This window comes from Haliotis asinina, chromosome 6 (assembly GCF_037392515.1).
Source record: "Haliotis asinina isolate JCU_RB_2024 chromosome 6, JCU_Hal_asi_v2, whole genome shotgun sequence".
In the NCBI taxonomy this organism is placed as follows: Eukaryota; Metazoa; Mollusca; class Gastropoda; order Lepetellida; family Haliotidae; genus Haliotis; species Haliotis asinina.
Window position 1 is genome coordinate 53,277,642 of NC_090285.1, and position 27,900 is coordinate 53,305,541.

General features: G+C 38.8%; 1 protein-coding gene across 1 annotated transcript; it reads right to left on the reverse strand.

Moving 5' to 3' along the window:
- Window positions 1-12,027: 12,027 nt before the first annotated feature.
- LOC137286121 (uncharacterized) lies at window positions 12,028-25,381 on the reverse strand. Its single transcript, XM_067817782.1, has 5 exons — window positions 25,342-25,381; window positions 14,391-14,523; window positions 13,388-13,522; window positions 12,386-12,464; window positions 12,028-12,102 (listed from the first exon to the last, which is right to left on the reverse strand). The coding sequence occupies exons 2-4, from the start codon at window positions 14,521-14,523 to the stop codon at window positions 12,397-12,399; spliced, it is 336 nt and encodes a 111-aa protein (XP_067673883.1). The 5' UTR covers window positions 25,342-25,381; the 3' UTR covers window positions 12,028-12,102; window positions 12,386-12,396.
- Window positions 25,382-27,900: the final 2,519 nt, after the last annotated feature.

The following is a 27,900-nucleotide window of genomic DNA, read 5'->3' on the forward strand; positions in this document are numbered from 1 at the left end:
ATTACACCAGATGTCCAGCTCAGGTAAGAGTGTATTTAAGTCATCTTCATTCTCTGCAAGTACAACTATATCATCCGCACAGGCAAGAACACTGATGAATTCATCTTCAACCATAACCCTAACTCCGATTCCATTTAAAGTAGTAATCAAGTCATTTATATACAGGTTAAAAAGTAATGGCGAGAGAAGGTGATTAAATGTAATGGCGAGAGAAGAAGATTAAAGAGTAATGGCGACAGAAGACAGCCTTGACGTAATCCGCTTTTGACGTCAAAGAAGGGGGTGCACAAACCGTTAGTCCTGACACATGACTGGACATCACTGTAGTGTGAAATAATCGCATTATACAGTTTGCCTGTGATTCCAATTCTCAACAATTTGCCCCGCCTGCTTGCCACTGCGCTGGCTCATCTACTACTTGACAAGCAGATGTTTGGAATATAACTTACTGTTAATTGTATGATGTTTCTTTTATGTTTACCTGTTTCGCACCGAATTCTTTTGTTGGCAGCGTTTCGGTTACAAGTAATTGATTTCAACAATAAAACGTTACAAATTTGATATTTAAGAAATCTACCATGGCATTTGCTATAAATCATTTTATTTGGGGTTACATTGTGAAATAGTGGAAACAGGTGTCAAGATCTTGTTCTTACTCGATCACTACTGAGCAGCACCAAAATATATGCAGTGTAATGTATTTGTTTGTCGTAAGCACTTAATTCATTCAGATATATTGTTGAAACCTTATTGTATAATACAAACATATTGGTGCAGAATCCCTGTTTGTGAACAAAACATACTAAATAGTTGAACGTTCGCATATTTAATAGGCAATCAGATGTCTATTGTGATAGATTTTCCCCCCGATTATCCAGTGAGCAAGTGTTTATTAGTCAGTGAATGAGTATGCTGGGTCTAACGCCGCACTTAGCAGTATTCCAGTTTATATATAAATAATCGAGTCTGGACCAGATCACCAGATCGAGTGCTCCACAGCATGATCATCGGTCTGGGCAATTGGGAACCGATGACGTGTCAACCAAGTCAGAGAGCCTGACCACAAACCCCGTTGGTCGTCTCTCGCGACGAGCATGGGCTACTGAAGATACCCCAGCTCCTCCCCCAACACACAAACCCGATGTTTCAATCACGATTTAAGGCCTTGTACCATTGCTAACTCAGGTTACCCCTCAACAGCTTGTTTGTGATGACTACCATGTAACTGACACCAGCAGCATCAGTAGCTAGTGTCGATTACCTGTGATGGTTGTAGATGGAGAGGTGCGTATCCGTGATCTATCATTGCTCACTGACATTATCTGGCATGGTCTATCTGGTAAGTCGGCTGTTACAAATCCGGATACAGGGACTATATATCAACCCTGGAAACTATGCTGTTTTAACCGGGACCGGTATAGAAACACATATGGAAAATGTTCATAGGACATTGAGAGCGAGTGTGAGGATGGTTCAACATTTTGGACCTTTTCACACGTCATTAATACTCAGTGTATTGAGGGTGTGCATTCACAACAGACGTTCACATTTAGCCTGACCATTTGGTATAGGTATAGTCTCTTGTACTTACCACTTCCTTCTAATATGCTCAGGTCTAGCAACGCTAAGAAATGAATATCTGCCTAGGTACTTCTGTAATAATCCTTCATTAGATAAATTCATCTCAATAATGAAATCACATTATAAACCACTCACTTTGAAATTAGCTAAATATATCAAGGAAGGTTTATGTCTGTACAAATGAGACTGCCATGTGCAAAATTGTAATTCTCTTTTTAGTGTTGACTTGCACAAACCATACTGTACATATTGTAAATCATCTGTATGTTCTCTGTGTCACTTCGTGTGATTTATGAGAATAAACTTCTTCTTCTTCTTCGTAGTGCTTCTGTAAGCTATCCGTCGGGTCCCCTGATCACGAATCTTGGTTTGTCTATCCTATGCTGGGTTAAACCGATGTATTGAACGACTGGGACCTGTGATTCACCCTCAAACCTCTCAGTACAACTAAACTGTAATTGTCTTGTTCCCTTCGCTCAGCTCAACTCAACCACTTCGATACTCACTCACTCACTAAAAAATTCAAACACTTACCCAACCGCTCAACCACACAGTCCCTCACTCAACCACCCACTTAGCCACTAAGAATAACTGAATGCAATGACAGTGTAGTGTTTGTAAAGTGCTCTGGTCCATTTGGCAACTATATATTGTGTTTACTGATAAAATCATTCAAGGAAAAATATACCTTGATGGAGTCACACTGCACTGCCAAAATAACTCTGTGTGTTGTGATCATTTAGTGTTAATCATTTACTCTTCGGAAAGCAATAACGAAACGTCTACTAAAGCAGAATTGATTTTTAACAAAGGTGGGTCCAGATGTGCACCGTGTATGGCACAATGCAGCGATCAATGGTAACAATATCTGACATTATTCCAGGAAGTGTCAAACTGTAGGCCAAGTCTTTGTGGTACGTCATACATTTCACACAATCTACGCTTGTGACAGCGTAATCCTGGCATTGTGCTAAGGAAAATAAATCTGAAATAATACATAATTTGAGTAATTAATAAGCAGGCACGTGGGCGAAGTCAGTGATATCGAATCCTTCAAAATATATTTGCTACATCTTTTCACATACAAGAAAATGCATAAATACCAGACATCTTTAGACGTTTAATTTTTAATAAGGAAAGGGGGTTAAGCAGCTAATTTCACAGCCTCAAGTAATATTTAGCTAACTTCATGGCATTCGAGACCCGTGAAGGTCCCGGGGTAGAATTTTCCTTCAGCAACCCATGCCTGCCATAAAAGGTGACTACTGGTAAACACATATAAGATGATCCACGACCTGACAAATGACCCCAATTTGCATACTTGGGAACGCCCCACAGAACGATCCACTTGAAACAAGATGGAGACAGATTGTCTGATAAATATCGAGAAGTTCATTTTCCCCGTGCGTTTCACGCATGAATTGTTATAGCACACTCGATTTGGGAACAGGTACAATCCCAACGAACTGAATCAACACAATATACTGAGCAAATATCACCAATCCATTTCACGAAGCAAATGACATTTTCCTGGGTTTTTTTTAACAAAATTGTTGAATATCTAAAATGCTTGTCAATGCCCCAATCATCTATTTGTCTTCGTCTTAACTAAAGGTTAGCGTGGAATATCAGTATCTTATGCCTGAAATTGCAGTCTTATCATTCGAAGGAATATGCTGTGTTATTTTAATGGGTAAAGTTGACTTTTCGTCTGCTAAATATTAAATAGATAATAACTACATATAGTTAATTGTGTTTCATTTAACTGTTTAATATGTTAAAAGTTATCTGTTACTGAATGGTGGTGGCTGAGTAGCAAGGGGGAAATATTTTTATCCCAAAATTTTGTTCCTATTCCTCTGTACGGGCTGATTTTCGTCCATAATTCCGCTGGTGATCAACCGGGAATACATGTCTTCCAGAGAAATGGTTAGTATTCAAACAATATTTCCAAATTTCTGTCATATTTTTATTATGGTCATCAAAATTGTGTACAGAAAACTGAAAATACCTTTTGACATTGATGAGTCAGTGAGAAATATCTTTGTACACAAATTTGTCAGTTTGAGGATTACTCAGTACCAGACTCAGTAGATTTATCAGTGACTAAAAAAATATAAAATACAGACAACTCACCAAAGATTACTCTTTTTTATGACAAACTATGGGAACAGTAAAAACCTGATATAGTATGTGTCAGTTATTATACACGACACAACAATGCTGGAAAATAAGGCGGACTTAATGATTTATGCTTTAATTATCACTCTCGGTGTCTGAATCACTTCCAAGTCCTAAGTCAATCACTAGTCTGTCAATTTCCCTTTCTACTGCGGACCCGTGAAGGTCCGGGGTAGAATAGGCCTTCAGCAACCCATGCTTGCCACGAAAGGCGACTATGCTTGTCGTAAGAGGCGACTAAGGGGATCGAGTGGTCAGGCTCGCTGACTTGGTTGACACATGTCATCGGTTCCCAATCGATGCTCATGTTGTTGATCACTGGATTGTCTGGTCCAGACTCGATTATTTACAGACCGCCGTCATATAGCTGGAATATTGCTGAGTGCGGCGTAAAACTAAACTCACTCACTCACTCTACTGCGATTTCGCGTTGCCAGTAACCATTTTCAATTGTTTTAACATGTTTACAACATTCACACCATTCTTTTGCACCGAGTGCAGACATCCTTTCATTTATGGCAACTCTTAAGGAACTTTTTGTGAACTGAAAGTTTTGTGAAGTGAGATAATGTTTCATATTTGCCCAAATTAACTCAATCGGGTTTAGTTCTGCGTGATATGGGGGGAGACGTAGTACATCATGACCATGTTGCTTCAACATCGTGTCTACTCTGTAGAGAGGGCCCCGATTTGTTGGATTTTGCAAGAAACAATAGTTCGGCTTTAATCAAAGATATTGAGATATTGTGCCTTTGTAGCCACTCTTTTATGTCATCTTTTCTGTTGGCGGTTGTCGGACATTTGTCCACTTGCTTGCTATGATATGGTGCATTATCCATAACGATGACAGAGTGCAGTGGAAAGTTTGGGATCAACTTTTCCTGGAGCCATTTGGAAAAATTATCAAAGTTCATCTTGTCATGATAGTCTGCTTATTTGAGTTTGGGATCAAAAACAAAGCATTTGGAACAAAACCGTTTTCACCCCTGTATGAACCACAATAAGCCGAGGTCCGGTGCCAGACGGCGGTTGAACCCCATTTATTACGACTTCACCCTCAAGTTGCCAACACTCTGGGACAATGTGGTGTACATGCAACCATGTTTCATCGATAAAGATGAGTGTTCGATTTTCTTCTCTGTATTTCTTTATTGCACGCAAGTATTGCAAACGCTTGGAAACAATGTCTTTATGTTCCATTAAAAGTTTACGGTTTGACTGCGTTTTTCGCCACCTAAACCGCATGTCTTTGAGATTTTTTCGAAAACTTTCCTTAGAACCCGTGTAGTTCAACTGGCACTTTGCCATATCATACATTGTATCCAGAGTGGGTAGTTGTTCTTTTACGCCATATAAACTTTGCACAAATTGACGGACTGCACAACGGTCAGAATCATCAAGTTTGTAACTGCAAGTTTTGGGTTTGCGCAACTTGGTGGGACTGATAAATGTAGGTCCACTCGCACTCCTACCACCTTCTGCCTTAATGCGCTTTAAAGTTCCCGTTGAGAGTCCAGTAGCAAGGCTACTTTATAAAAGAGAATCTGCTTTGGTTGCACAATTTTTGTCCATATACATGATAACATTGCATGCTATCTTCCTTGCTTGAGAATGAACTATTTGTTCATGTTTTCCTAACTTGGACATTTTTTACTACAACTGAAATCTGTTTAACAGTATTGAGACAGGTGTTACACAGTAGTGAGACAGGTGTTACACAGTAGCGAGACAGGTATTAATCAGTAGCGGTGTTGATTTCATGTCACGGTTAGCATGTATTGCACGTGCATAATCGTCAAGCTACCTGTAGCAGCCAAGTGTACTCGCCCAATTCGTTGTACCGCCTCTCTTGTCACAAATGCATTTAGTGCGCAGGATCATCTAATATGTGTCTAGCAGTATGCTTGCCATAAAAGGTGACTATGCTTGTCGTAAGAGGCGGCTAACGGGATCGGGTGGTAAGACTCGCTGACTTGGTTGACACATGTCATCGGTTCCCATTTGCGCAGATCGATGCTCTTGTTGTTGATCACTGGGTTGTCTGGTCCAGACTCGATTATTTACAGACCACCGTCATATTATAGAATATTGCTGAGTGCGGCGTAAAACTAAACTCACTCACTCATGACATTCGATTATGGTAAAGAGAATATGTAGCTAACCTCACGAAATAATGTCTAAATGTACGTACGAATGATGTAATGGGGATATACAGCTAACTTCAGGACGTTCATGTAAGTGAACTGAAATGAGTATGTGTAAAAGAGGTACCGGTGTTCCGTTCCTGTTTTGACAACAGTTCATTCTTCCTACAAATAGCGATACATAAACTATTATATGAGAAAAACTGTTCCCATTGGGTATAACGTGCACTAAATGACAAGGGTCATAGCTCTGTAATGAATCCTAACACGGTTTGCGTGTCCATCAAGGCATTCAGATCCTGAAACACATTCCAAATTTGGTTTCCCTATCTGTAACGGTTTTTGAGAAACTCTGTCCACACTGGGGATACTGTGCACTAAATAAAAAAAAACAAGGACCAAAACTGTAACGCATTGTAACACGATTTTCGTTTTCGAACTCCATCAAGGCATCCGTGTTCTGAAAAGACAAACCATATTTGGTTTCCCTTGTTTTTTATGTTTTGTTGGGGTTTTTTTGGGGTTTTTTTTTTTGTGTGTGTGTGTGTGTGTTTGGTTTTTTTGTTTGTTTCTTTTTGTTTTTGTTGTTGTTTTTTTGTTTTTGGTTTTGTTTTGTTTTTGTTTTGTTTTTTTTTGGGGGGGGGGGGGCGTGTGTTTGTTTTGTGGGTTTTTTTGTTTTTGGTTGTTTGTTTTTTTGGGTTTTTTTTGTTTTTTGTGTGTGTGTTTTTGTTTGTTTGTTTGGGGTTTTTTTAGAGCATCTGACCCCATTATCTCGGACGGATGGACCTCCAGCAAATATCTCCCGCCAATTCGTAGCGGGGAATATTAAGTAGCCAACTTCACGACGTCATATGAAGGAAAAGGGAATAAATAGGTGCATTCACGATGTGTGAATAAGGAAAAGGAAATGTATCGTGCCTTTTTGTAAAATACTTTAACTTCAATGGTCTATTACGCTTTAACAAGATTCCGTGTCACCCGCTAAGCTCTACGCCGAGAAGATGAAACGCTAACAGTCGTATGACTTCATAATATGACGCATGCCGTGCCAGGAGTTCGAAAACCGCCCAATCAGGTGTTTTTGTGTTCACTTTGTACATACTTACTTTACCGACTTTCACTGCTTTATTAAAACTGTTTTATACCGGTTTGCAGCTCATCCTAAACCTAATTAGCATTTTATATAACAGTTGTATGCTTGTCAGATTACGTGTCTCTGATGGTAAAAATCCACTCGAGAGATAGACACCATTTTGTTTGCATGTCATATAGTCGGTAGCACTCTTCAACATAAAATGAAATGATATTTTGTAAATTTGACATGGCGCTAAGATAAATACGTTGTATGCACCCCCTTCGTCTAATACGGTCTGACGTAGGCCTGTTTGTAGCAGTGTCATCCCTCGCCGTAGACCGTAATACCCTTGAGAGAAGCAAGCAATTTATATAGTATTTACTTCATGACCACTGAATACAATAAAAGGAAATAAGTAGCTAATTTCACGACGTTTTAGGAAAGAAACGAAATAAGCTAATGTATTCATCTCTAAGTGAACAACCATGCTACTAAGCAAACCATGTTTTCTTTTTGTCGTCAAAAATCTGAGTTTGTTGTTCTTTATGAATGCAACAAATCAACTGTGCGATTATACAACCAGCTGTAATATCATTTCTATGTTCATGATTAATTTCTGTCCCAAATCGACTTTTCTACTATAAGAGAGAGATGATACAAGTTGCTTTCGAAAAGTTTATCCTATCCAGTTTATCCTGTGGCACTAGTCATAAACACAGGCAACATGTCAATTGTTCGGCTGCCAAATCACGGGAATAAGTGATATTGTACATATCATATACATGGAACTACATCGGAAGTCCTTTGTGACACTGATCAGTTAGATTTGGATATGCCCATATGCAAATCTACCCAAAAATATTTTAAAAGTTTTAATCGATTTTAAATGTTGTAACCTCGGTCCTGGAGCATTTGCAGATGAAATCTCGAGGAAGTAGTGAAATCCGTTTTTATCGCAAAGTATTGCCAAATGTCATTTGTTATTGATATAAGTTGAACTGAACGACATCTGAATGTGAAGGAATATCGTTACTGAGTTTACTGTTATAAATTTCACAAAAGAGGCAAATCAAAGCGGATATATCCCTGCCACAAGACATCTCGGCATACAAACACATCAGATAATGCGCCCCTTTATCGTGCACTCCAAGCATTTTCTTATACATGCATCTGGTCTTCATGTTAGGTTTTTCATATTCCAGATAATTATAATTCCTTAAAATTATTTCTGACTGAACTCCATGATCACTAAGAACTTTTGAAACATGTTCAAATCAAATTGCATGCATCGTCAGTTACGAACACGTTAGGGTTTAAACCGTTTGACCATTTATTGTGAAAAATGGCCAAGCGATATGCCTATTATCTTGTCGAAAAGTGGATGAAGCGGCTGTTAAATATAATGGGTTCACAAACAGACTAACAATTTCTTTCCTCTTAAAAAAACAAGCTTGCAATTTTGCGGATAAACAATAGCATAACAGGTGACTATTACGACAAACCGAGTGTGACTGATGTCACGCTGCAATATTCCAGCAATATCTTGGTGAGGAACACCTGTACTTAATTGACGCGTGGTAACTTGTAGGTAACTGTGCTAGACACATCAGCATGACAAGCTACGGCAGTCATAACAGCCAACTATTGATTTAACTTGTAAGTTTGTTCAGTGAGAGGAAAAAATAGCGATCTCTTCGAAAAACAATATTCACTCACAAACTCACCTAATTGGAGTAACATTTTGATGATAGGTCCTATTCACACAAATGATGCTGTGTGATGACTAAACATCATCTGCACTATTAATTACTTTTACACCTAACTAAAACTGTCCCAAACTGCACCTACATGTACATGTTCATTAAAACATGTAAGTTTACACAGACCGTGAAGGTCCGGGTACAATAGGCCTTCAGCAACCCATGCTGCCATAAAAGGTGATTATGCTTATCGTAAGAGGCAACTAACGGGAGCAGGTGGTCAGGCTCGCTGACTCGGTTGACACAATCATGTCATCGGTTCCCAATTGCGCAGATCGATGCTCATGTCGTTGATCAGTGGATTGTCTAGACCAGACTAGATTACTTACAGATCGCCGCCATATAGCTGGAATATTTCTGAGTGTGGCGTAAAACTCAACTCACTCACTCACAATAAGTTATACACACTGCTTAAAGCCGTCACGTATCGTAAATGGTAGAATATATACGCCTCTGACTTTGTAAGGAGATTGTGGCACCAACACCGAACCAGAATATATTTTAGCAGTGCTTCAAGCAATACTACGGATATGTCACGCACAGCGTCTTTTCTTGTCACAGTATTTCAAATGACTCTGTTCCTTTAAACATATTGAATTTCAGAGAAATGCACGCAGATCTTTAAGAAAGTTTCGATGTCAACGCACTGATAGACGAACACATTGTATAGAGTGAAATAGGTATAAGATATGTTCCAGAAACGTTAAACACGAACTCAAATGTAATAAACCAAACAAGCGCAGTACCTCCATGCATTGTCAGTCTAAGTTCTGAAAAGAAAGTGGACACTAAATGCCCTCAATGAAATTCAAAAGTCGCTTGAAAATCGACTCTCTAAATGGACCCGAGGGATAAGATTCCTGAGAATCAAGCTAATTTTCGTAAGAAATACTCCACAACTGATAACATTTTCACTTTGTATGCACTGATTCATAAATCTGTAGGTAACTTTTATCGATTTTAAGAAAGCTTTCGATTCAGTAGAGACAAAATAATGGTATTGCTTTGGATTAGATGGGGACATGTATACTATGTTAAAAGCACATGTATTCAAATGTAAAATCTTGTGTACGACGTGGCTCTGATGTAACAGATTATTTTGACTGCCCATTGGGACTACGGCAAGGATGCAACAAGTCCGATTTTGTTCCCATTTTTCTTTAACGAATTCTATTACGGTGTTACGCAAAAAGCAAACATGATGTACAGATGTTTCCAGATATGATAGAACTGTTTATGCTTCTCTTTGCGGACGATATCATCTTGGTATCTGAAACAATTTGTAGTTTGCAATATCAGCTAAACATTCTTGAAAGTTATTCTGAAAACAGTAAACTATTCGTAAATTTAAACAAAACTCATATTTCATATTTAAAAGGGGTGGCGCTATAACGTCAAAGATAAATGTTTTCTTTTTCATTTTCAGGGAAGGCCTGTTGCTATTGTCAATCAATATAAATATCTAGGAATAATCTTTTCACGTAGGATGAATTTAAACACTTGTGTCTATGACCTGCTCCTACGTGCAAAGAAAGCAGTGATTTCAATTTTATCTATCTTCCATGAAAGTGGAATATTAAAGCCAGATATATTTTTCAAACTATGTGATGCCCAGGTACCACCCATTTTATTATATGGATCGGACGATTACTTAGAGAGTGTCCATCGTATAGCCTGCAACAAGCGTTTATGTGTCGGAATCGCTACTCCAAATTATATGGTCTACGGTGAATGCGGGAGGACCACAGGATGAACGGGGAAGGCTCCTGAAAGGGTTCTTGGGTGTCCTCTTAAAACGCGAAACGAGCAGAAGGCCCTCTTGAAGCGCAGAAACAAAAGCGATCAGAGATAAACAGGTAAAATTATTCCAAATACATGTATATCTTGCATGTGGCTCAGTGGTCTAGAACCTCACACATAATTGTAGACTGCCCACTACATGTTCGAATCCTCCTACTGTGATGGAAGCTTACATATATAATACCTGAACTATAATGAACAGCAAAAGAAACGGCTTTTGTCAAATGTTTAAATAGAAGACTGAACGCTTACTTTTATTAGATTTCATTTTTTCAAAACTTGCGTTTCTTTTGCAGTTCAGTATGCCAGTAACATCAGCAAAGATTTCTGCTATACCTGGTTAGTGTTTCCTCCAGACCACAAAAAGGGCAGGGTGAAGTTTCTACAGAAAAGGGCACCCTAGTTTGAAAAAACCACAATAAAACCCAAAACAATTATCTGATTGAGCCTCATGTATTTTTAACCTACAGTCCTCTTTGCTTTTTTCTCAGGAAGCTTTTCACAACAGCTTCCAAGTCGGTGTCATTGTGGCTGTCAGTGTTTAGGCTGATCATAAGATGCTTGTTACAGTTGCTGACTTTCAGTCTGTTCCTCTGCTCCGTCACAACTAGTAAGTACCAGGCAAGGCGTAGTACAAAAGGGCAGGGCGCCAGAAGAAAAGGGCAGGGCGCAGCGCCCTTCCAAAACGCTCTGGAGGAAACACTGCTGGTTCCCAGCAATTTTGACTGGTCGTCGGTGGTGAACAAATTAATCGTTTCCTTGATTGCTTTCGTGCGTTCCTTGGTGAAAAATGCTCATAAACTTGTTCATTTTGTGCCTGTAATGTTGCAGTATATCTGATATTCCTGTTTCACAGTCAATCAGATAATAATATTTGAAAAAGGCTTTTATCGTTTATTGCCGACAGTGTTTATTTGAAGGACATCAGAAATATCCCGCTGATGCCTCGAGCTTATAACATGTGACTGGTGGTTGAAAGTTGCACTTTCAATTTAGAATATATCATATCTGCTGACACGAAAACTAAATTTTACTCGTAATTGAACACTACCAACATTTAGGACATACTTTCACAAAGTTATTTACTTTTGCGTGACCAATGACCATGTACTATTTCAAAATATTAAAGAAACGAAAGATTTCGAAGCAAATTACTTTGCGGGTTTTGATACCATTTAACCTCGCACAGGTAAATGTATGTACCGTATTTCCTCTCATAAGTGACCGGCAGGCGCTTAGGACTCTTACTGGATTTAATTAATTATATCTTAACTTGTTTCCTAAATTCCGGCGCTTAATAGAGGGAATACGGTACACAGACCCCTGAAAATCAGACACCAGGTGCTCATTTAAAGCCTCCATCAGCCATCATTCACACAATTTCCATTAACATGTAATGGTTTGATGATTTACGGACTCAAACGCGGCAAATAAATGCACACATTTGTACGTCATCATTCAAACTATAAACGAGACTAATGATATGTCTGTGCAAGTGGCTTCACTTTATTTAGAATGGAAGTGCTGATTACATTTTATTCACGTCCATTTGCTCCGGTACCTACGAAAGAAAAGCAAATTGTTAAACAAAAGTTGGTGTCAAGATTCCATCACGGAAGACGTCTTTATACAGACAATACTACGGTTACTTCCAGGTAGAGTTAGTGAGTACGATTTTACGCCGTTTCAAGCAGTATTCCCGCAATATCATTTTGGGGAACACCACAAATGTGTAATTGTATTTATGTGGGGAATACAGCCCGAGTTTCTGGTGTGCCGTGTTGAATACTCGACTACCCTACCCCTCTTTCCTGAGCCATAGATACATTACACGCTGCACATACCTTGGACAGTCTCACTCGCTGTTTGTGAATGCTTCCTTTGCGTACCTTTCCAGTACGTCTCGTGGAATGTGTCCTTCATCTGCACAATTGTGAAATATGGTCATGTAAACTATCAGAAAATGTAACACATGAGATAGTAATTCATTAAACAAACCTTTGACTCTCATTGCATATATAATATAATAGTTCTCGACACATTTATCTTTTTCCTGCTTTTTGGAATGAAAATAACACGTATTTTGACTATTTGGTCACCACACCGTTGTCCACAGCATGGTGGGCTACTTGAAGGTCCTGGCTATCTAAAGCCTCTCTATCCCCTGGGGTGTATTAAAATGCGCTCCGTCTGTCCATCCTTGCGTCCGTCCGTGCACGTTTATCTTTTCCGCAGCAGAACTTTAAAACCGTTCACTATTTCTTCACCAAAATTGGCACATAAATAGCTCTGCTGGTGTACTGGTGCAACTTGGTAGTTTTGAAATTCTGAATAAAATATTTTTGGCGTTTTCATGGCATCACTTTTGACTTCGACTGAAATTGGTGGTAGTGCTCTCTTTCGGAGCGGAACTCTAAAACCGTTCACCAAACTTGACACATAGATAGATCTGGTGGCGTACTGGTGCCTTTTGGTAATTTTTGAATTCCGATTAAAATATTTTGGTGTTTCCGTGGCAAAAAGTTTGATTTAGACTGAAGTTGGTGGTTGTGCTCCTTTCGGAAGCAGAACTTGCTTTTCTCTTTTCTCTCCTTGCACTTTTCTACATACACACCAACACAACTGGCATAATGATAAGTTGTAGTCATTTTCATGACGGATATTTTGCCATAGCGGAGGATATTAATGACTTTGCCCTGTTGTTGTTACTTCTTCATGCATAAAAAGTTTGTTTCATGAACACTTGATAAGTCTAGTCAAAGAGAGGATTTGGTGGGTCAAGGCGTTTTGTAATTGAAAACATTAGCATGATACTTATAAACATTTGTAAACTTTAAGTTATTTACCGTTTTCATCTAGCATCTCCATCAAGTCATCCACATCACGTTCATCCATGTGCTGCTGCAGTTCGGATCTAGTCAGGACACCATCGTCGTTCTGATCAACGTCCGCAATACTACGTCCACCCAACAGCCCTTTCACTGTGTTACATATGGGTGTGTTAAGTCAACCTTTGAACTATGATTCAAAATGATAAAACAAAAAAAATTCATTGTGTGCTGGTATCTCCTGATATCACTATCACAGTAAAACGAACGTACGTACCAAATATTGCATGGAATGCTCCGTGAGGTGTTTGAAAGGATGCTGAGCTTACCAACGAAGACTTTTGGGAGTGTTACTAGTCTAACGCTCTCCCACAGTGTCGCATGCCTAGTCCTGAACGAGAATTGTTAATTTAGGCCACCGACACTAACGATTTCCTGTTTTGTGCCTTAGATTTATTTGGCATCTTCGAACAAAAATTCAGTTTGTTCTACCACCCTGTACAGGATCATGCATTCCCCCTGTACGATATGTCATATCGTTCAACACAATCTGACGCAAGCGTCCTCGCTTTATTACTCCTCCATACATGGTGGTAGTGCGAACAATAGTAATAAAAATTATATAAAATATTATGTTAATAAAACAAATCTTAAATATCAGTACAGCAATTAAAATTACCTACAGTATTATTGCAATAGTAGGTGCAAATCTGGCAGAACATTTGACACCTCATCTATGGCATTTTTACGATGGCGGATGCAAGCACGAACTCCGTAGTTGCAGTACAACGCACACACCGTACAACACACACAGACTCTCTCTGTCTCTCTCTGTCTCTCTATCCCTCTCACTCTCTCTCTCTCACACACACAGAGACATACATGCACACACACATGCATGCATGCATGCATACATGCGTACATGCATCCAAATATTTCAGGGCCATTTAGAAGTGGAATGCAAAAGAAAAGCAAAATCAAACGTCGTGTTTTTCTTATACATCCTTCCCATTGATTGTACCTGCAGTTCCTATGATTGCTCCCTTGTGTTTTCTCCATTGTTCGCCTATCCACCTCGTTACTCGTCTCCACCACCCGCCTGACACGTTCGTCGCAGTCAGAGCCACAATAACAACCAGTAGCAGAAAACGCATCTGATATTGTAAATAGAAAATAAAACATGTTTTGAAATTCACGGGCTACCTTTTCCTCTCGCTACTTTTCATTGTTGTATTTAATTTAAAGTATATCTTGGTTTCTCAGAACAAAATACACCATATGAACTCGAATTAAGAATACACCAACACGAGATTAAAAAGCATCTGGAATTGTTTGATTGGCATTTGAAATTGTAAAAAGAAAATGAAAACGTGTTTTGGAATTCAGGAACTATGCTTTCCATTGTAAGTACCTTCACTATATATCTGTTACTCAGAATAACCTAAGACGAGTGCCCCGTGGCACAAGAGCACGATAAATACAGTATTTATGATATATGATATATGTACAAATGTCTATCTGAATCAGAGTGAGTGAGTGAGTTAGAATTTATCGTCACATGGGCACTATTTCAGCCATATCGTGACGAGAACGATCAACCACAAAAATACATATTAGTCAATGGCATGTAAAAACCTGTCAACGAAGGACAGTAAAATATAACTAGAATATCACAGATAGGAATGTAAAACTAGTAATTAGTTCTAAAAAATTAAGCTAAGAGGACAATACAGTATAAAAATGGGCTATAGATTGCCAACAACCGAAGGTAGATCGCCATAGCAGGGACCATGGGGACTTACGTTACTTTTCCTACCTGCATGGACCCTAACTGGATTTACACCATCAGCTCGGCCATTGACTTTTATGCAGAGAATTATCCATACATTAAAATGACAAAAATGCTACGATTAAAAACCTGGAGGACTTAAATTTACATCAAATGTTTGGGACTTACGTACCCTCTCAGGGGGACAATAATTTTATAGTAATTTAACCCCCTTTGACGGTACAGCCACTAACAAAATGAGTTACTACTTTAAATTTCCAATTATAAAATATTTATCTATTTACAAATCAACTAACAGATCTAATTCTTTTCAAAATGCAATAATTAAATGAGAACTGGTATTGTTAAAAAGATCCTTCATTGTTCGTGATTTGAAATAGTTGTCCCTTGTGATGGAATACCCAATACAGTCAAGCAAATATGCTTGACTGTGATTCTTTCACCACAAGGGATACAGAACGGAGGATCTTCACCTTTTAGTATGTATTCATGCGTGTATCTAGTGTGGCCAATGCGGCACCGTCGCATGATAACCTCTTCAAACCTGGACTGACAACCCAAGTAGGTGTAACCAATATAGGGTTTTATAGCATGTAGTTTATTAATACGTACTTGAGTGTCCCACTTCTTTTGCATCAGATCACGGATGTAAGCTCTAATGCTGGCTTTGCAATCAGAGTATGGAATGAGAAGTGGTGTCACTGATTTGTTGTGTGCTGCAATGGCAGCAAGATCGGCAGTCGCATTACCAGAAATGCCTACGTGGTTGGGTAACCAACAAAAGACGATGTCGCACTGGCCAGTAGCAAGATCATAATACAGTTCAATAATTTCGATTAAAAGTGGATGTTTACATGATAAATGTTTAATCGCATGAAGGCAAGAAAGAGAGTCTGAATAGATCATATATTTCTTATGTTTAGGGTGTCTTTGAACATATTTTAAGGCTCTTAATATGGCGTTTGCCTCCGCTGTAAAAATAGAACTGTTATCATGCAATCTGGAAGATATTTTTCTGGATCCTATGACAGTAGCACATGCTACAGTACCACCGTCCTTGGATCTGTCTGTACATAAGGATTTAAATGCATTATAGTTAGTACTTATTGCATAAATCCTCATAGAGAGAATTGGAGACACAGTTATATGCAAGGTTTGACTGATTGGAATATAGTTTCGTTATATATTGTAAAGCTAATTTTATACGTCGCTGCTCAAGAGATGATTCATCGACCTCGACACACAGACTGTCAACATGTGAAGTTCAAAAGGAGCCAAGACAAAGTCTTAGACCTTGATGATGGACAGAATCTAATAGTTTCAAGTTGCTTTTGCAGGCTGCACCATATACAATTGAGCCGTGATCAAGCTTCGAACAGACAAGTGATCTATACAGGTGCAGGAGGGCAGCTTGATCACCTCCCCACTTTGAATTGGACACGCCTTTCAATAAATCAAGTGCCTTCGGGCATTTAGTTTTCAGGGATTTGATATGCGGAAGAAAAGTTAAATGTGAGTCGAAAATCAGACCTAAGAACTTGGCCTCCTTCACAACTTTGATGGGAGTACCATTTAAAAACAGTTCTGGGTCTTTATGGGGATTATATTTACGGCAGAAATGTATGCAATTAGTTTTGGATTTAGAAAATTTGAAGCAGTTTTCAAGACATCATTTATTTATTTTATTTAAACACAACTGCAGTTGCCGTTCAATAGTTTGCATATTTTTACCTCGACAAGAAATATTAAAATCATCCTCAAATAACGATCCATCAATTGAATCGTTTAAAACTTTTGATAAACCATTTATCTTTATACTAAAAAGTGTTACGGACAAGATACTGCCTTGTGGAACACCATGATCCTGATTATAATGGTCAGACAGGGTTGTACCCACTCGGACTTGAAATTGCCGGTCTTGTAAAAAACTGTGATATAAAAAGAGGCAAACGACCTCTCAAACCTAAATCATGTAGATCCTTCAAAATGCCATGCTTCCAGGTGGTATCATGAGCTTTCTCAAGATCGAAGAAAATAGATACAGCATGCTGTTTATTGACTATAGCATTTTTCTAAACGTACCAAATGATCAATGGTACTACGATTTTTCCTGAAACCGCATTGAATATTTGATATAAGGTTATTGGTTTCAAGATACCATGTTAATCTATTGTTAACCATTCGTTCCATGATTTTACAGACACAACTCGTTAAAGAGACTGGTCTGTAATTAGACGGATCAGAATGATCCCGGCCAGGTTTTGGAATGGAAACTACAATGGCATTACGCCAAGAATTTAGGAAATTCCCCGAAGTCCATATGGTATCAAATAAATTTAGCAGTGTTTCCAAACACGACTCGGGCAAATGCTTCAAGAGCTGATAGTGGATATCATCAGCTCTTGTTGCTGTATCATGAGTCTTTCAAGGGCGGTATTTAGCTCATGGAGTGAAAATAATTCATTATAATCTTCACCATTGTCTAAGGTAAAATTGATTTTTTTTTCTTTTCCTGTTGTTTCTGATACTTTTGAAACTCTGGAACATAATGTGATGAAGATGAGTGTTTGGCTAGAGTTTCGCCAAGTTTATTTGCAATGTCAGTTTTATCAGTTAAAAGATTATTACCATCCTTGAGATGATGAACAGTAGATTTAGAGCCTTTGCCCTTACTTCTTTGGACCACGTTCCACACTTTGGACATAGGTTTATTTTGGAAATATAGTTCCTCCAAGACTAACGCTTGTTCTGTTTAAAGGCGCGTCGAGCCCTGGCATTTAATATTTTAACTTTGTCTAAATTATGGACAGTAGGATGTTTGCGGAAATATTTTTCGGCATTCTTCCTACATTTTCTGGCCTGTTTACATTCATTATTAAACCATGGTTTACGAACATGTGGAATTGCAGAGGACTTTGGTATAGTTTTGTCAGCAATGGTGTTCAGTATATCTGAAAACAACTATATAGGATCTCCGCTGTTCGCTAAAACGTCGTCGATCAGTACACAGAGTCTTATATAATGACCAATCAACCCTGGCGAAGTTACAGGTGGATCATCAGCAGGGCTGATTGATTTGAGAATGGTGGGGACATGATCACTCCCACACTGGTCATCATGGACCATCCATTCGAATTCGGAGAGTGATAAATCCAGGGAAGAATATGTTCCCGTAGCTGGATGTAAATAGGTGTCTGAATCATCATTGAAAATGCAGAGATTATTATCTGATGTAAATTCCTCTAGGATTGTACCTCTATTGCTAGAATGAATACTTCCCCAAAGCGGATTGTGTCCATTGTGATCGCCCATGATGATACGTGGCTTTGGTATCTGGTCATACAAATTCTGTAGATCCGAGAAACAGATATCAGAGGATGGAGGTATATATAAGCTGCACAGCGTCAATGCAATATGCAGGGTCAGTCGAAAAACTGCAGTTTGAAGGTTGGTATTAAGATGGACAGGGCTATGAATTACACCGTGTCGTACTAGAATAGAAGCCCCTCCAGTTGCTTTATCTCCTGAAGAGAAAAAGAATAATAATCACTATAATATCGTAGATTGAATTTATCTGTATTTTTCATATATGTCTCTTGAAGACATAATGCTGACGGTCCTGTATCAACAAGTGGATCTCACTGAAGTTATTCTTCAATCTTCTACAATTCCACTGAATTATATTGGCCAATTGAGTCATGGTGCCTCAATGGGTGAACGTTCTCGTGAATGGGAGGAGTAACTAGACCTTGATGGTACGTTTCTTTTTAATTGTTTGCCTTTCTTCTTTTTGGACAGATCGCTGGATGACTGTGAAATGGTATGTTGTGAAGAAGTCGTTTGTGATGGCTCACTCAGGATGTCTGTCTGAGATCCAGACGTCGACAGAGTAACTGGGGCAGTAAGTTTTGGGGATGGAGATGTTGATGACAAAACAGGTTTTTCTGACTTGACCCATGTCAAGTCAGTCTGGCAAAAAACGATAGAAGTGATCACAGATCGAGATAATGCAGCGGAGTATCTTTTAGGCAGTTGAGGTGTCGCCTGAATTTTAACAATTTCTTTGCCTCCAAGTACCAAATATTGTTTTGACACTTTATCGTCATAATTTGCCAGACTGGACAAGACTTAGACGATGCAGCATGTTTACCATCACAGTTGCAACATCTGAAATCCTCCTGACGGTCAGTGCCCTCATGATTGTCACCACAACGAAGACATGTTGCAGAGTTGCGACAAGAGTTGGAGGCATGCCCAAATGTTTTGACATTTGTAACATCGAAGTGGAGTGGGGAGATACACCTCCACCCGATGTTGAAATAGCCTGCCTTTATCGACTCCGGAAGTGATGAACGAGCAAATGTCATTAGATGTGTATTTGTACTAATAACTGAACCATCTTTCCTTATCGTGAAACGTCTCACTGATGTTACCATCTGATCCTTCAACTCTGTAGCAATTTCTTCTTCGCACATGTCAGACAAGCAACGAGCCCTGTCACGAACAATGCCTCGACAAGAGTTTAGTGTTCTGTGCACAGACACAGCAACCTCGATATTAGCGGATGTTTTAGTTGATAGCAAATTGAGAGATTGCTGTCTCCGTGCGCACTCCACAAGAAGTGAACCACTGCGGAGACGGGTCACGTTGTTTACTTCACCGCAAATGCCAGAAATAGTCTTTGAAATGGCAAACGGATTTAATTTGATAGGAAGGAAATCAGTAGCCTCAATGTCTAGAAATCGTGGCCAGGGATCACAGTCAGAATTTTGTCCTGCTGAGGGATCCAAATCCTCAAAACGCCTTTTCTTGTCAGAACGAGTTGAACCAGCATGTGATAATGCCATGGCGAAAGTAAATGATTCAGCATCTCTGCTCCCCACCCACCATGGAGTGTCAACAAGGACGGTGTCAAATAGCACCGGATCTCCGAGATGCCGACACCAGGGATACAGAAGTGTTATACTCCAGAGATAAACACGTGAAATTCTATTAAAAACTAAAAGAATAAATGCCAGGCTGGTTCGGACCATGACGTCATTCCCAAGAAGCACAGATTTCAGAGGTCTAATATCACGAGATTGGCCCATGAGCCACCGCCTTCTGGCATAGGACTGTAGATCCAAAAACCAAGGCCCATTGATAATTTATTCTGGAAGTATATTCACCATGCGCAGGGCTTGTCGTGAATAGCCGATTGATAGAATCGGGCCAATTCTATCACCCGTCTAGATGAAGTCAGGACCAAAGTGGTGTGTTAGGCAACAGGAACGCAGTTGCAGGCCCTCAACCACCAGGATCCCTTCCTCCACCGACACAGGGCCGCAACCCACGACAAACGGGTTGGTGGACCAAATATCCTCCCGGGTCCACAAGGGGGGTGTTGACGAGCTCTTGGCGTTACCCAGCACCCACTACGAGGAGGTTGCTCTCCACGGGTGCCTATCTGAATCAGACTTGCTTGAGGGCATTTATGGACCGTCCATAGATAATGGCTAAGGGGTGATATCTGATTTGATAGATCAGATATACTCCGGTGGGTAAAAATACATAAATCATAAATATTGGCACAATTCACTCCCGCGAACGAAATTTCAACCAATCAGAGGGGCGCGCCTCCATAACGCAATATGAGGTATACCAATGTGGGTTGCTGTAGTATTCATCTACAATTCATGTGTGGATTATCTTGTTTGCAGGTTTGTCTAAACCTGCAATCGTACCAATTGTTTTAAAAAATAAAAGCTTTATATTTTCACAATCTACTGCCATTTCATTTTGTCACCTGCTTTGCATATTTTCCGAGATACAGCATGTTTTCATAGACGATTCGCTTGTTGTTATGATAGATATAAATCGTTCTGTTACAAGCGGTGTCATGCAAAATTCTTTGAGCGAGTATCTTCCAGCTATATGGCGGCGGTCTTTAAATAATCGAGTCTGGACCAGACAGTCCAGTGATCAGCATCATGAGCATCGATCGGCGCAATTGTGAACCGATGACATGTGCCAGCCAAGTCAGCGAGCCTGACCACCCGATCCCGTTAATCGCCTCTTACGACAAGCTGAGTCGCCTTTTATGGCAAGCATGGGTTGCTGAAGGCCTATTCTACCCCGGGACCTTCACGGGTCCAAAATTCTTTTGATCATGATTTAAAAACATACAAAGGAGCAGGAAACTAGTTTTATCTATTAACTTGATGAAAATAAACCAAAATCTAATTGATCAAGCTGACTTTAGACAGTGACGCCATGATTTTTAAAATAGCGACACCCTGTTGCGAACATTCGCCAGTCTGAGAATAAATGCTATTTAGGCATTGTTTACACCGAGTAACAATATCTAAACCACTTTCTACTGGTAATAAAATATGTATTTGATTGATAGACAATATGATTGCGCATGACATTGTTTATAACATAACAGTTTCACTGTTGGAAACGAGGTGTGTGTTAATTTAATCCTGCTTACAATATTACTGTCACTTCGACGAAAACCTCGATCGCTTCGGATGAAGACATCTTTATGTTACAAGATGTGTCATGCAAAATACCTTTGGTTATGAATCATTTACTAGTAAGCGGTTTTGATTTTTTTAAACTCGATGGAAACAAATCAGAATAGCATATTCTATCTTGGAAGAGAGGTAGGTGTCCAACCACCTGATTTAATACGTACAGGCTTCTACAACGCTCGCTTCGCGCTCACAAACAACATATTTAACACGAACTGAGTGGTCCCGTGGAAATCTGTGCATTGTGACACCATCACGTGGGAGCATAGGGCGGCAACACAACGATTCGGAATATCTTTGATGACGTCGCGAAATCAGTAAATTGACGAGCTTGAACTAACAGAAAATAATTCCGCACATGACGCCACTGCAGGGTTCTGGTGACAGAGTTACCTAACCCGTCTGTGGTTTTGTTGGCGGGGCGAGAGGTAAAGAGGCCACTTTTTATCTCTAGGTATTAATTAACCACGCGTCTTTTTTTAAAAGAAAATTGGCGTTCCGCTTAAGACTAACTACAAGTCTTTCACATGTAATGGTTAAAAGAGTACATAAAATGTGTTTATTCTTTCTTTAATCACTCATTTTGTTCATTCATAACATGCATGTATGGATGTACATATGTGTGTGTGTTTGTGTGCGTGTGTGTGTGCGTGTGCGTGAAAAGGTAAATATTATAAGCGTAACCTTAGTCTAATTAGTCCTAGTCTTACTTGTAATCATTCACAAGTAGTTTATAGTGGTTCAAATGAAAGCCCTTACCGATACCGTCCAGATTCAAATAACTACCAACTCACTTTACATGACCTGCGCAAGGCCAAAGTCACACATGGCACTGTTGGCTGTAACTAGTACATACCAAATTTGAGTGGTATGAGATAAATGTTACGAAGAGATAATCACATAATCACAATATTCGAATGCGATCATTGTGGGTTAACGCCCACCACTTACTGACCGAAATAAGGTCAGGTGCTTCTCCCCATGCCAGATTTCGGTGACAAACGGATATTAAAAGCTGGGCCCTGTTTATACAAAAGTAGCCAACTGTCAATGTTTAATCGTGGTATTAAGGATTTTGATTGAAGCGGCCACAATAACACACATTCTAAGATAGAATTCAACCATCATCTTCACTTTGGATTTAGGCGTCACTACGGTGCTGAAACGTCCGTACTTACGTTAAAAGAAAATATTGCATATTACAATGAAAGGATGATGCCTGTATATTGTGCATTCTTAGATAACGAAAAGGCATTTGATCGGGTATGACTTGATGGGTTATTTGTTAAACTGTATGATACTGGAATTACGAATAAACTATGGAGAATATGAAGACTCTCCCATTACCCCATGAATTCATTTGTATGCTTTGAGGGATTTAAATCGGATGCATTCCCCGTGAATGAGAGTAATGTCCGCCTGGCTATTCACATCATTCATTAATGACCTCCTATATGAACGTAGGAATTCAGACTCTGGCTTAACCCTGTCGTGGGGTAACTACCCTGGAATACGTCTTGTTGACGACACTACTTTGATGAGTTCCTCTACCAAGGCCTGCAAAATCCTTTCAATATCGCTGAAAATTGTATGCTCATATGCGGCAGTGAAAATGCAAGAGTGCGGTTGTACACTTTGTATGGTCAAACGATAACGTTAAAACCAATAATGTTTAAATTGATTATGTGCATGTTCCACACACCAAAAAAATCTATTAAATATATAGGTGTATATATAAGCACAGGCAAATCATCACTTGAACATACCAACTCTGCAGGTGAAAAGTGTGCTCATGAACACTAACCATAAAAATGGTTGTATTTTGGTGGTTTTAATCCTATATCTGCAGCAGGTATTTGGGAGAGGCTAATCGTAGCATGAGGCCTGTATGGATGCAACGTTTGGGACAAACTTTCTCTTACAGAGTATGAAATGCTCGAAGTTGTACAACGACAATTTTGTGACAAGGTTCAGGGACTACACAAGCGCACTCCCAGTATTGTTGTATTGGATGCCATTGGGATTATGCCACTACAGTACTACATAGATAAAAGAGCACTCTGCGAGTTAGGAAAGTTGTGTAATGCAAAGTATAACTATATTTTTAAAGTAATGTTTCTAGTTCGCCTTGGTCAGTTCATGTGTTCGGATACCTCTACATGCAACGTATGTGTTAGAAAATCCCCGATATAAATATGCTACAACTTCTACATAAGTATAGCCAAAACGATATACTAGCAAACTCTGTCAATAATAATTAATTTATTAATAAGGAACGCTGGTCCAGGGCCGTAAATGATGCCGTTAAATCTCATAGATACAATCTGTTTTATGTCCATCTTAACCCAAGACTAAGTCTGCCAAGATATATCAATATAAGATCCAGTAAGGAACATTATCTCTGGATGCTAGGCACAGAGAAAAATTACCAGTTCACTGATTTTGCAAGACTTTTATTCTATGGATCAGCTGAAATCGTTTCAAGAGAATGTTATTGTAAAACTGTCACCAATGGTATTGTAAAGCACGTGTTTATGTCATGTACGATTAATATGAATGACCGAAATGAACTCTTTAACTCCATATGTGATATTCTGGATGTAGATACTTTTGTTAAGATCTGGAATCAGGATGACGATGTTATTCTTGCATTTCTACTCGGTGGATGTCCAATAGAATGAATTATGGAACTAGAAAGGGATGTACGGGCAAACGTAATACTTATTGTAAGCCGTTTCATAAGGAAATGGCGACACTTGTTAAAACACTTGTATGTATATGAACATTCCTGACTAAAACAGTGATCCATCTTAATCATTTAACGTAAAATGTACCATAACTGCACATTGTAAATTATCTTATTCAACTGGAGGAAATAATGAATATCTATCTATCTATCTACCTAACTATCTATCTATCTATCTATCTATCTATCTATCATTGGTATAGTAATCACTCTTCACTGGTGTGCAAAAAATTATCGTTCTTTATTCGAATGCGATTATTGTGAGTAAACGTCCAGCATTTAATGATCAGTTTCGAAATAAGTTTCATATAAGGTCAGAGAAGCTCCTACCAGATTTCGCAGATAAGCGGATATTATAAACCACCCCTGCTTCTACAAGTGGCCAACTGCCAATATTTAATCATGGTATAAAGGATTTAAATTAAAGCGGCCATAATAACATACACATACTTGTATAGTAAACACTCTTCACAAGTGTTCAAGAAACTATCGTTCTTTATTTAGTTGGCATGGTCATAATGACCATATGTTTTTCTGATTATTTCTCAAGTTTGCGAACAATCGAAGTTGTTTTAACAGCATATGCGTCATTATCGCTCATATCGTATTAGGTACTGGCAGACAGAAGTAATTATATTGTACAGCAATTCATGACGGCATAATTGCATCAAAACAATTTTAACCCATTCGTGTTATTCAACATTTGTATATACGTTGACGGGACTTCAGCCGTTGTAGGTACGCTGACGGGACTTCTATTCAACAGTTGTACTTACGTTGACGGTACTTCTCTGAAATGGTACGTGGTCATTTCAAGACTGCCTTCAGTCTTAGAGTATCAAGCTGACAGGGCAAAGATAAAGTCAAACATAAATAATGTTTTACCCGGAAAAAAGATGTTTAAATAATGAAGTGTTCTTACCTTGTCGGATAGAAGATGATGGTCCAACTGAGCGAAGTTTCTCGTTCTTATATAGACGGGTAGTTGTGAAAATATTGATGTACAAAAGGTAACATATGTATCACAATAATTACAACTAACAACTTTACTGTGCATCACAGAAGGGTCGTGACAAGTACGGTTCTGGAGGTGCCAAAAGGTTTCACAGGATTACGTTTTACGCTTCATTCTAGATGTTACTCCAGGCATGATTACCGTACCTTCTGTCAACAATAACTCACTGCCAAAGCTTCACACCAATTCATGAACAGTACAGGCTGTAGGGAATCATTTCGTAGTGAGGGGTTCTTTGTCTCAACAGCTGCAGGTTGTTTTACTTTACAACTACCAAATGAGCGAATTTAATTTAAATTTAGACCATCATTTCCTTTGTCTGCAATTTTCAACTTCAGAAACATTATTTCTGATTTGACCGAACACTGCTGGGTAATATCAAAATCTATTTGGTGATTCATCTATTACCATCAGTAATGTAAGTGTATCAAATTGAAAGTTCCACTTTTATCAAAATTGGACTAGAAATTCAGACATTATTATTTAAAAATTAAACTATCATGCAAGAAACTGATAGCATTACCAATTAATGTCCTCACCAAACAAGACTGGAGCAGATTTTTTAAAAACATATTTTTTTTAAATTAATATTTCAGAAATGCAAATAGATAACGAGTAATGACAATGACAGAAAAGTAGGAACTACGTGAAACATGAAAATCAACAGAACATGTTGGCGGTGGTTTGATAATTAGCAAACAACAGATTACAGGGACGTGAAATCAAAAGAGCGAGGGAGGGAGTTACAATTTAACGTCACATTGGCAATATCTCAGCCATATCATGACGAAAGCAAATTTTACGTGAAAACCGAAAACATTTTGAAGAATTAAACTTGTCACGATGGACAGTAAAAGACTAGGGTATCACAGATATGGGTATAAAACTAGCATGGAAAAGTAAAATATTCTAGTAATTAAAGTAGACAATATAAAACACGGGCTATAGATCGCCAACAGTTGAAGGCAGATCATCATACTAACGACCATGGTGGGGGGGGGGGGGGGAATAGTACCTTTGCCACCGGCATGGACCCTAGTTGGATTTACATCATTCCTTCAGCCGCTGGCGAGTGTACGAAATGCTAGCCAAAATTAAAATCGCAAGGAAACTACGATTAAAAACTCGGTAGACTTAAATTTACATCAAATGTTTTGGGACTTACATACCCTCTCAGGAGGACAGTAATTTTACAATGCTTCACCCCCCTGTGAGGGTACAGCCACTAACAATCTCAGTCACTAATCCAGAAGTGAGTGAGTTAATATTTAACGTCACATCGACAATATCTCAGCCATATCGTGACGAGAGCATTTAATACTGAAATGAAATATAAGTATAGTATAAAAACCTGTCAACGAAGGACAGTAAAACAACTAGAATATCACAAATGGAATTAAAACTAGCGTGAAAAGTTAAAACTTATATCACTATTCGAACAATACAATATAAAATCAGGCTATAGATTGCTAACAACTGAAGGTAGATCACCATACTAGGGACCATGGGGACTTACAGTGCCTTTGCTACCTGCATGGACCCTAGTTGGATTTACATCATCCCCTCAGCTGTTAGCAATTTAGACACATCCAGCCAAAAATTCAAATTCACATATGCTACGACTAAAACAGTGGAAAGTCTAAATTTACTGTGGATGTTTTTGGACTTACGTACCCTCTCAGGACAATAATTTTACAATACTTCAACCCCCATTGAGGGTACAGCCACTAACAATTCAAGTTACGAATCCAAACTACCAATTATTAAAATACATCTATTTACAGAACATATTAATCAAAATTCAACCAAAAAATCAGTTTCTTTTAAAAAAAAACCAATGATTCAATGAGAACTAACGCTGGTAAAACGATCCTTGATAGTTTTGATATTGAAATATTTATCCCTTGTGATGGAGAATTCAACACAGTCAAGCAGGACATGCTTGACCGTGACTCTCTCATCACAAGGGATACAAAACGGAGGATCCTCACCTTTTAAAAGGTGTGAATGAGTATATCTAGTATGGCCAATACGACTTCGTCTTAAAATAACCTCTTCAAATCTGGACTGACAGCCCAAGTAGGTGTAACCAATATACGGTTTTATTTCATGTAATTTATTTATACCTACTTGGGTGTCCCACTTCTTTTGCATCAGATCACGTATATAAGTTCTAATGCTCACTACAATTCAGTAATGTCAAATAAAAGTGGATGTTTACATGATAAATTTTTAATCGCATGAAGACAAGAAAGAGAGTCGGAACAGATTATATATTGTTTACGTTTAGGGTGTCTTTGGATATATTTAAGAGCTGTTAAAATGGCGTTAGCTTCTGCTGTAAAAATAGTATTATTACCTGGTAATCTAGAAGATATTGTTCTGGATCCACACAAGCCACTGCGCCACCGTCCTTGGACCCATCTGTAAATAAGGATTTATAATTGCTGTATTTATGTTTCAATT

Bases quoted from the DNA above. Each gene is read 5' to 3' on its own strand.
- LOC137286121 (XM_067817782.1), bottom strand. From the start codon at position 14,523: ATGCGTTTTCTGCTACTGGTTGTTATTGTGGCTCTGACTGCGACGAAC. The intron at 13,523-14,390 runs GTACAATCAATG...TATGTAACACAG, and splicing joins AGCAATCATAGGAACTGCAG to TGAAAGGGCTGTTGGGTGGA. The intron at 12,465-13,387 runs GTAAATAACTTA...ACAATTGTGCAG, and splicing joins GGAGATGCTAGATGAAAACG to ATGAAGGACACATTCCACGA.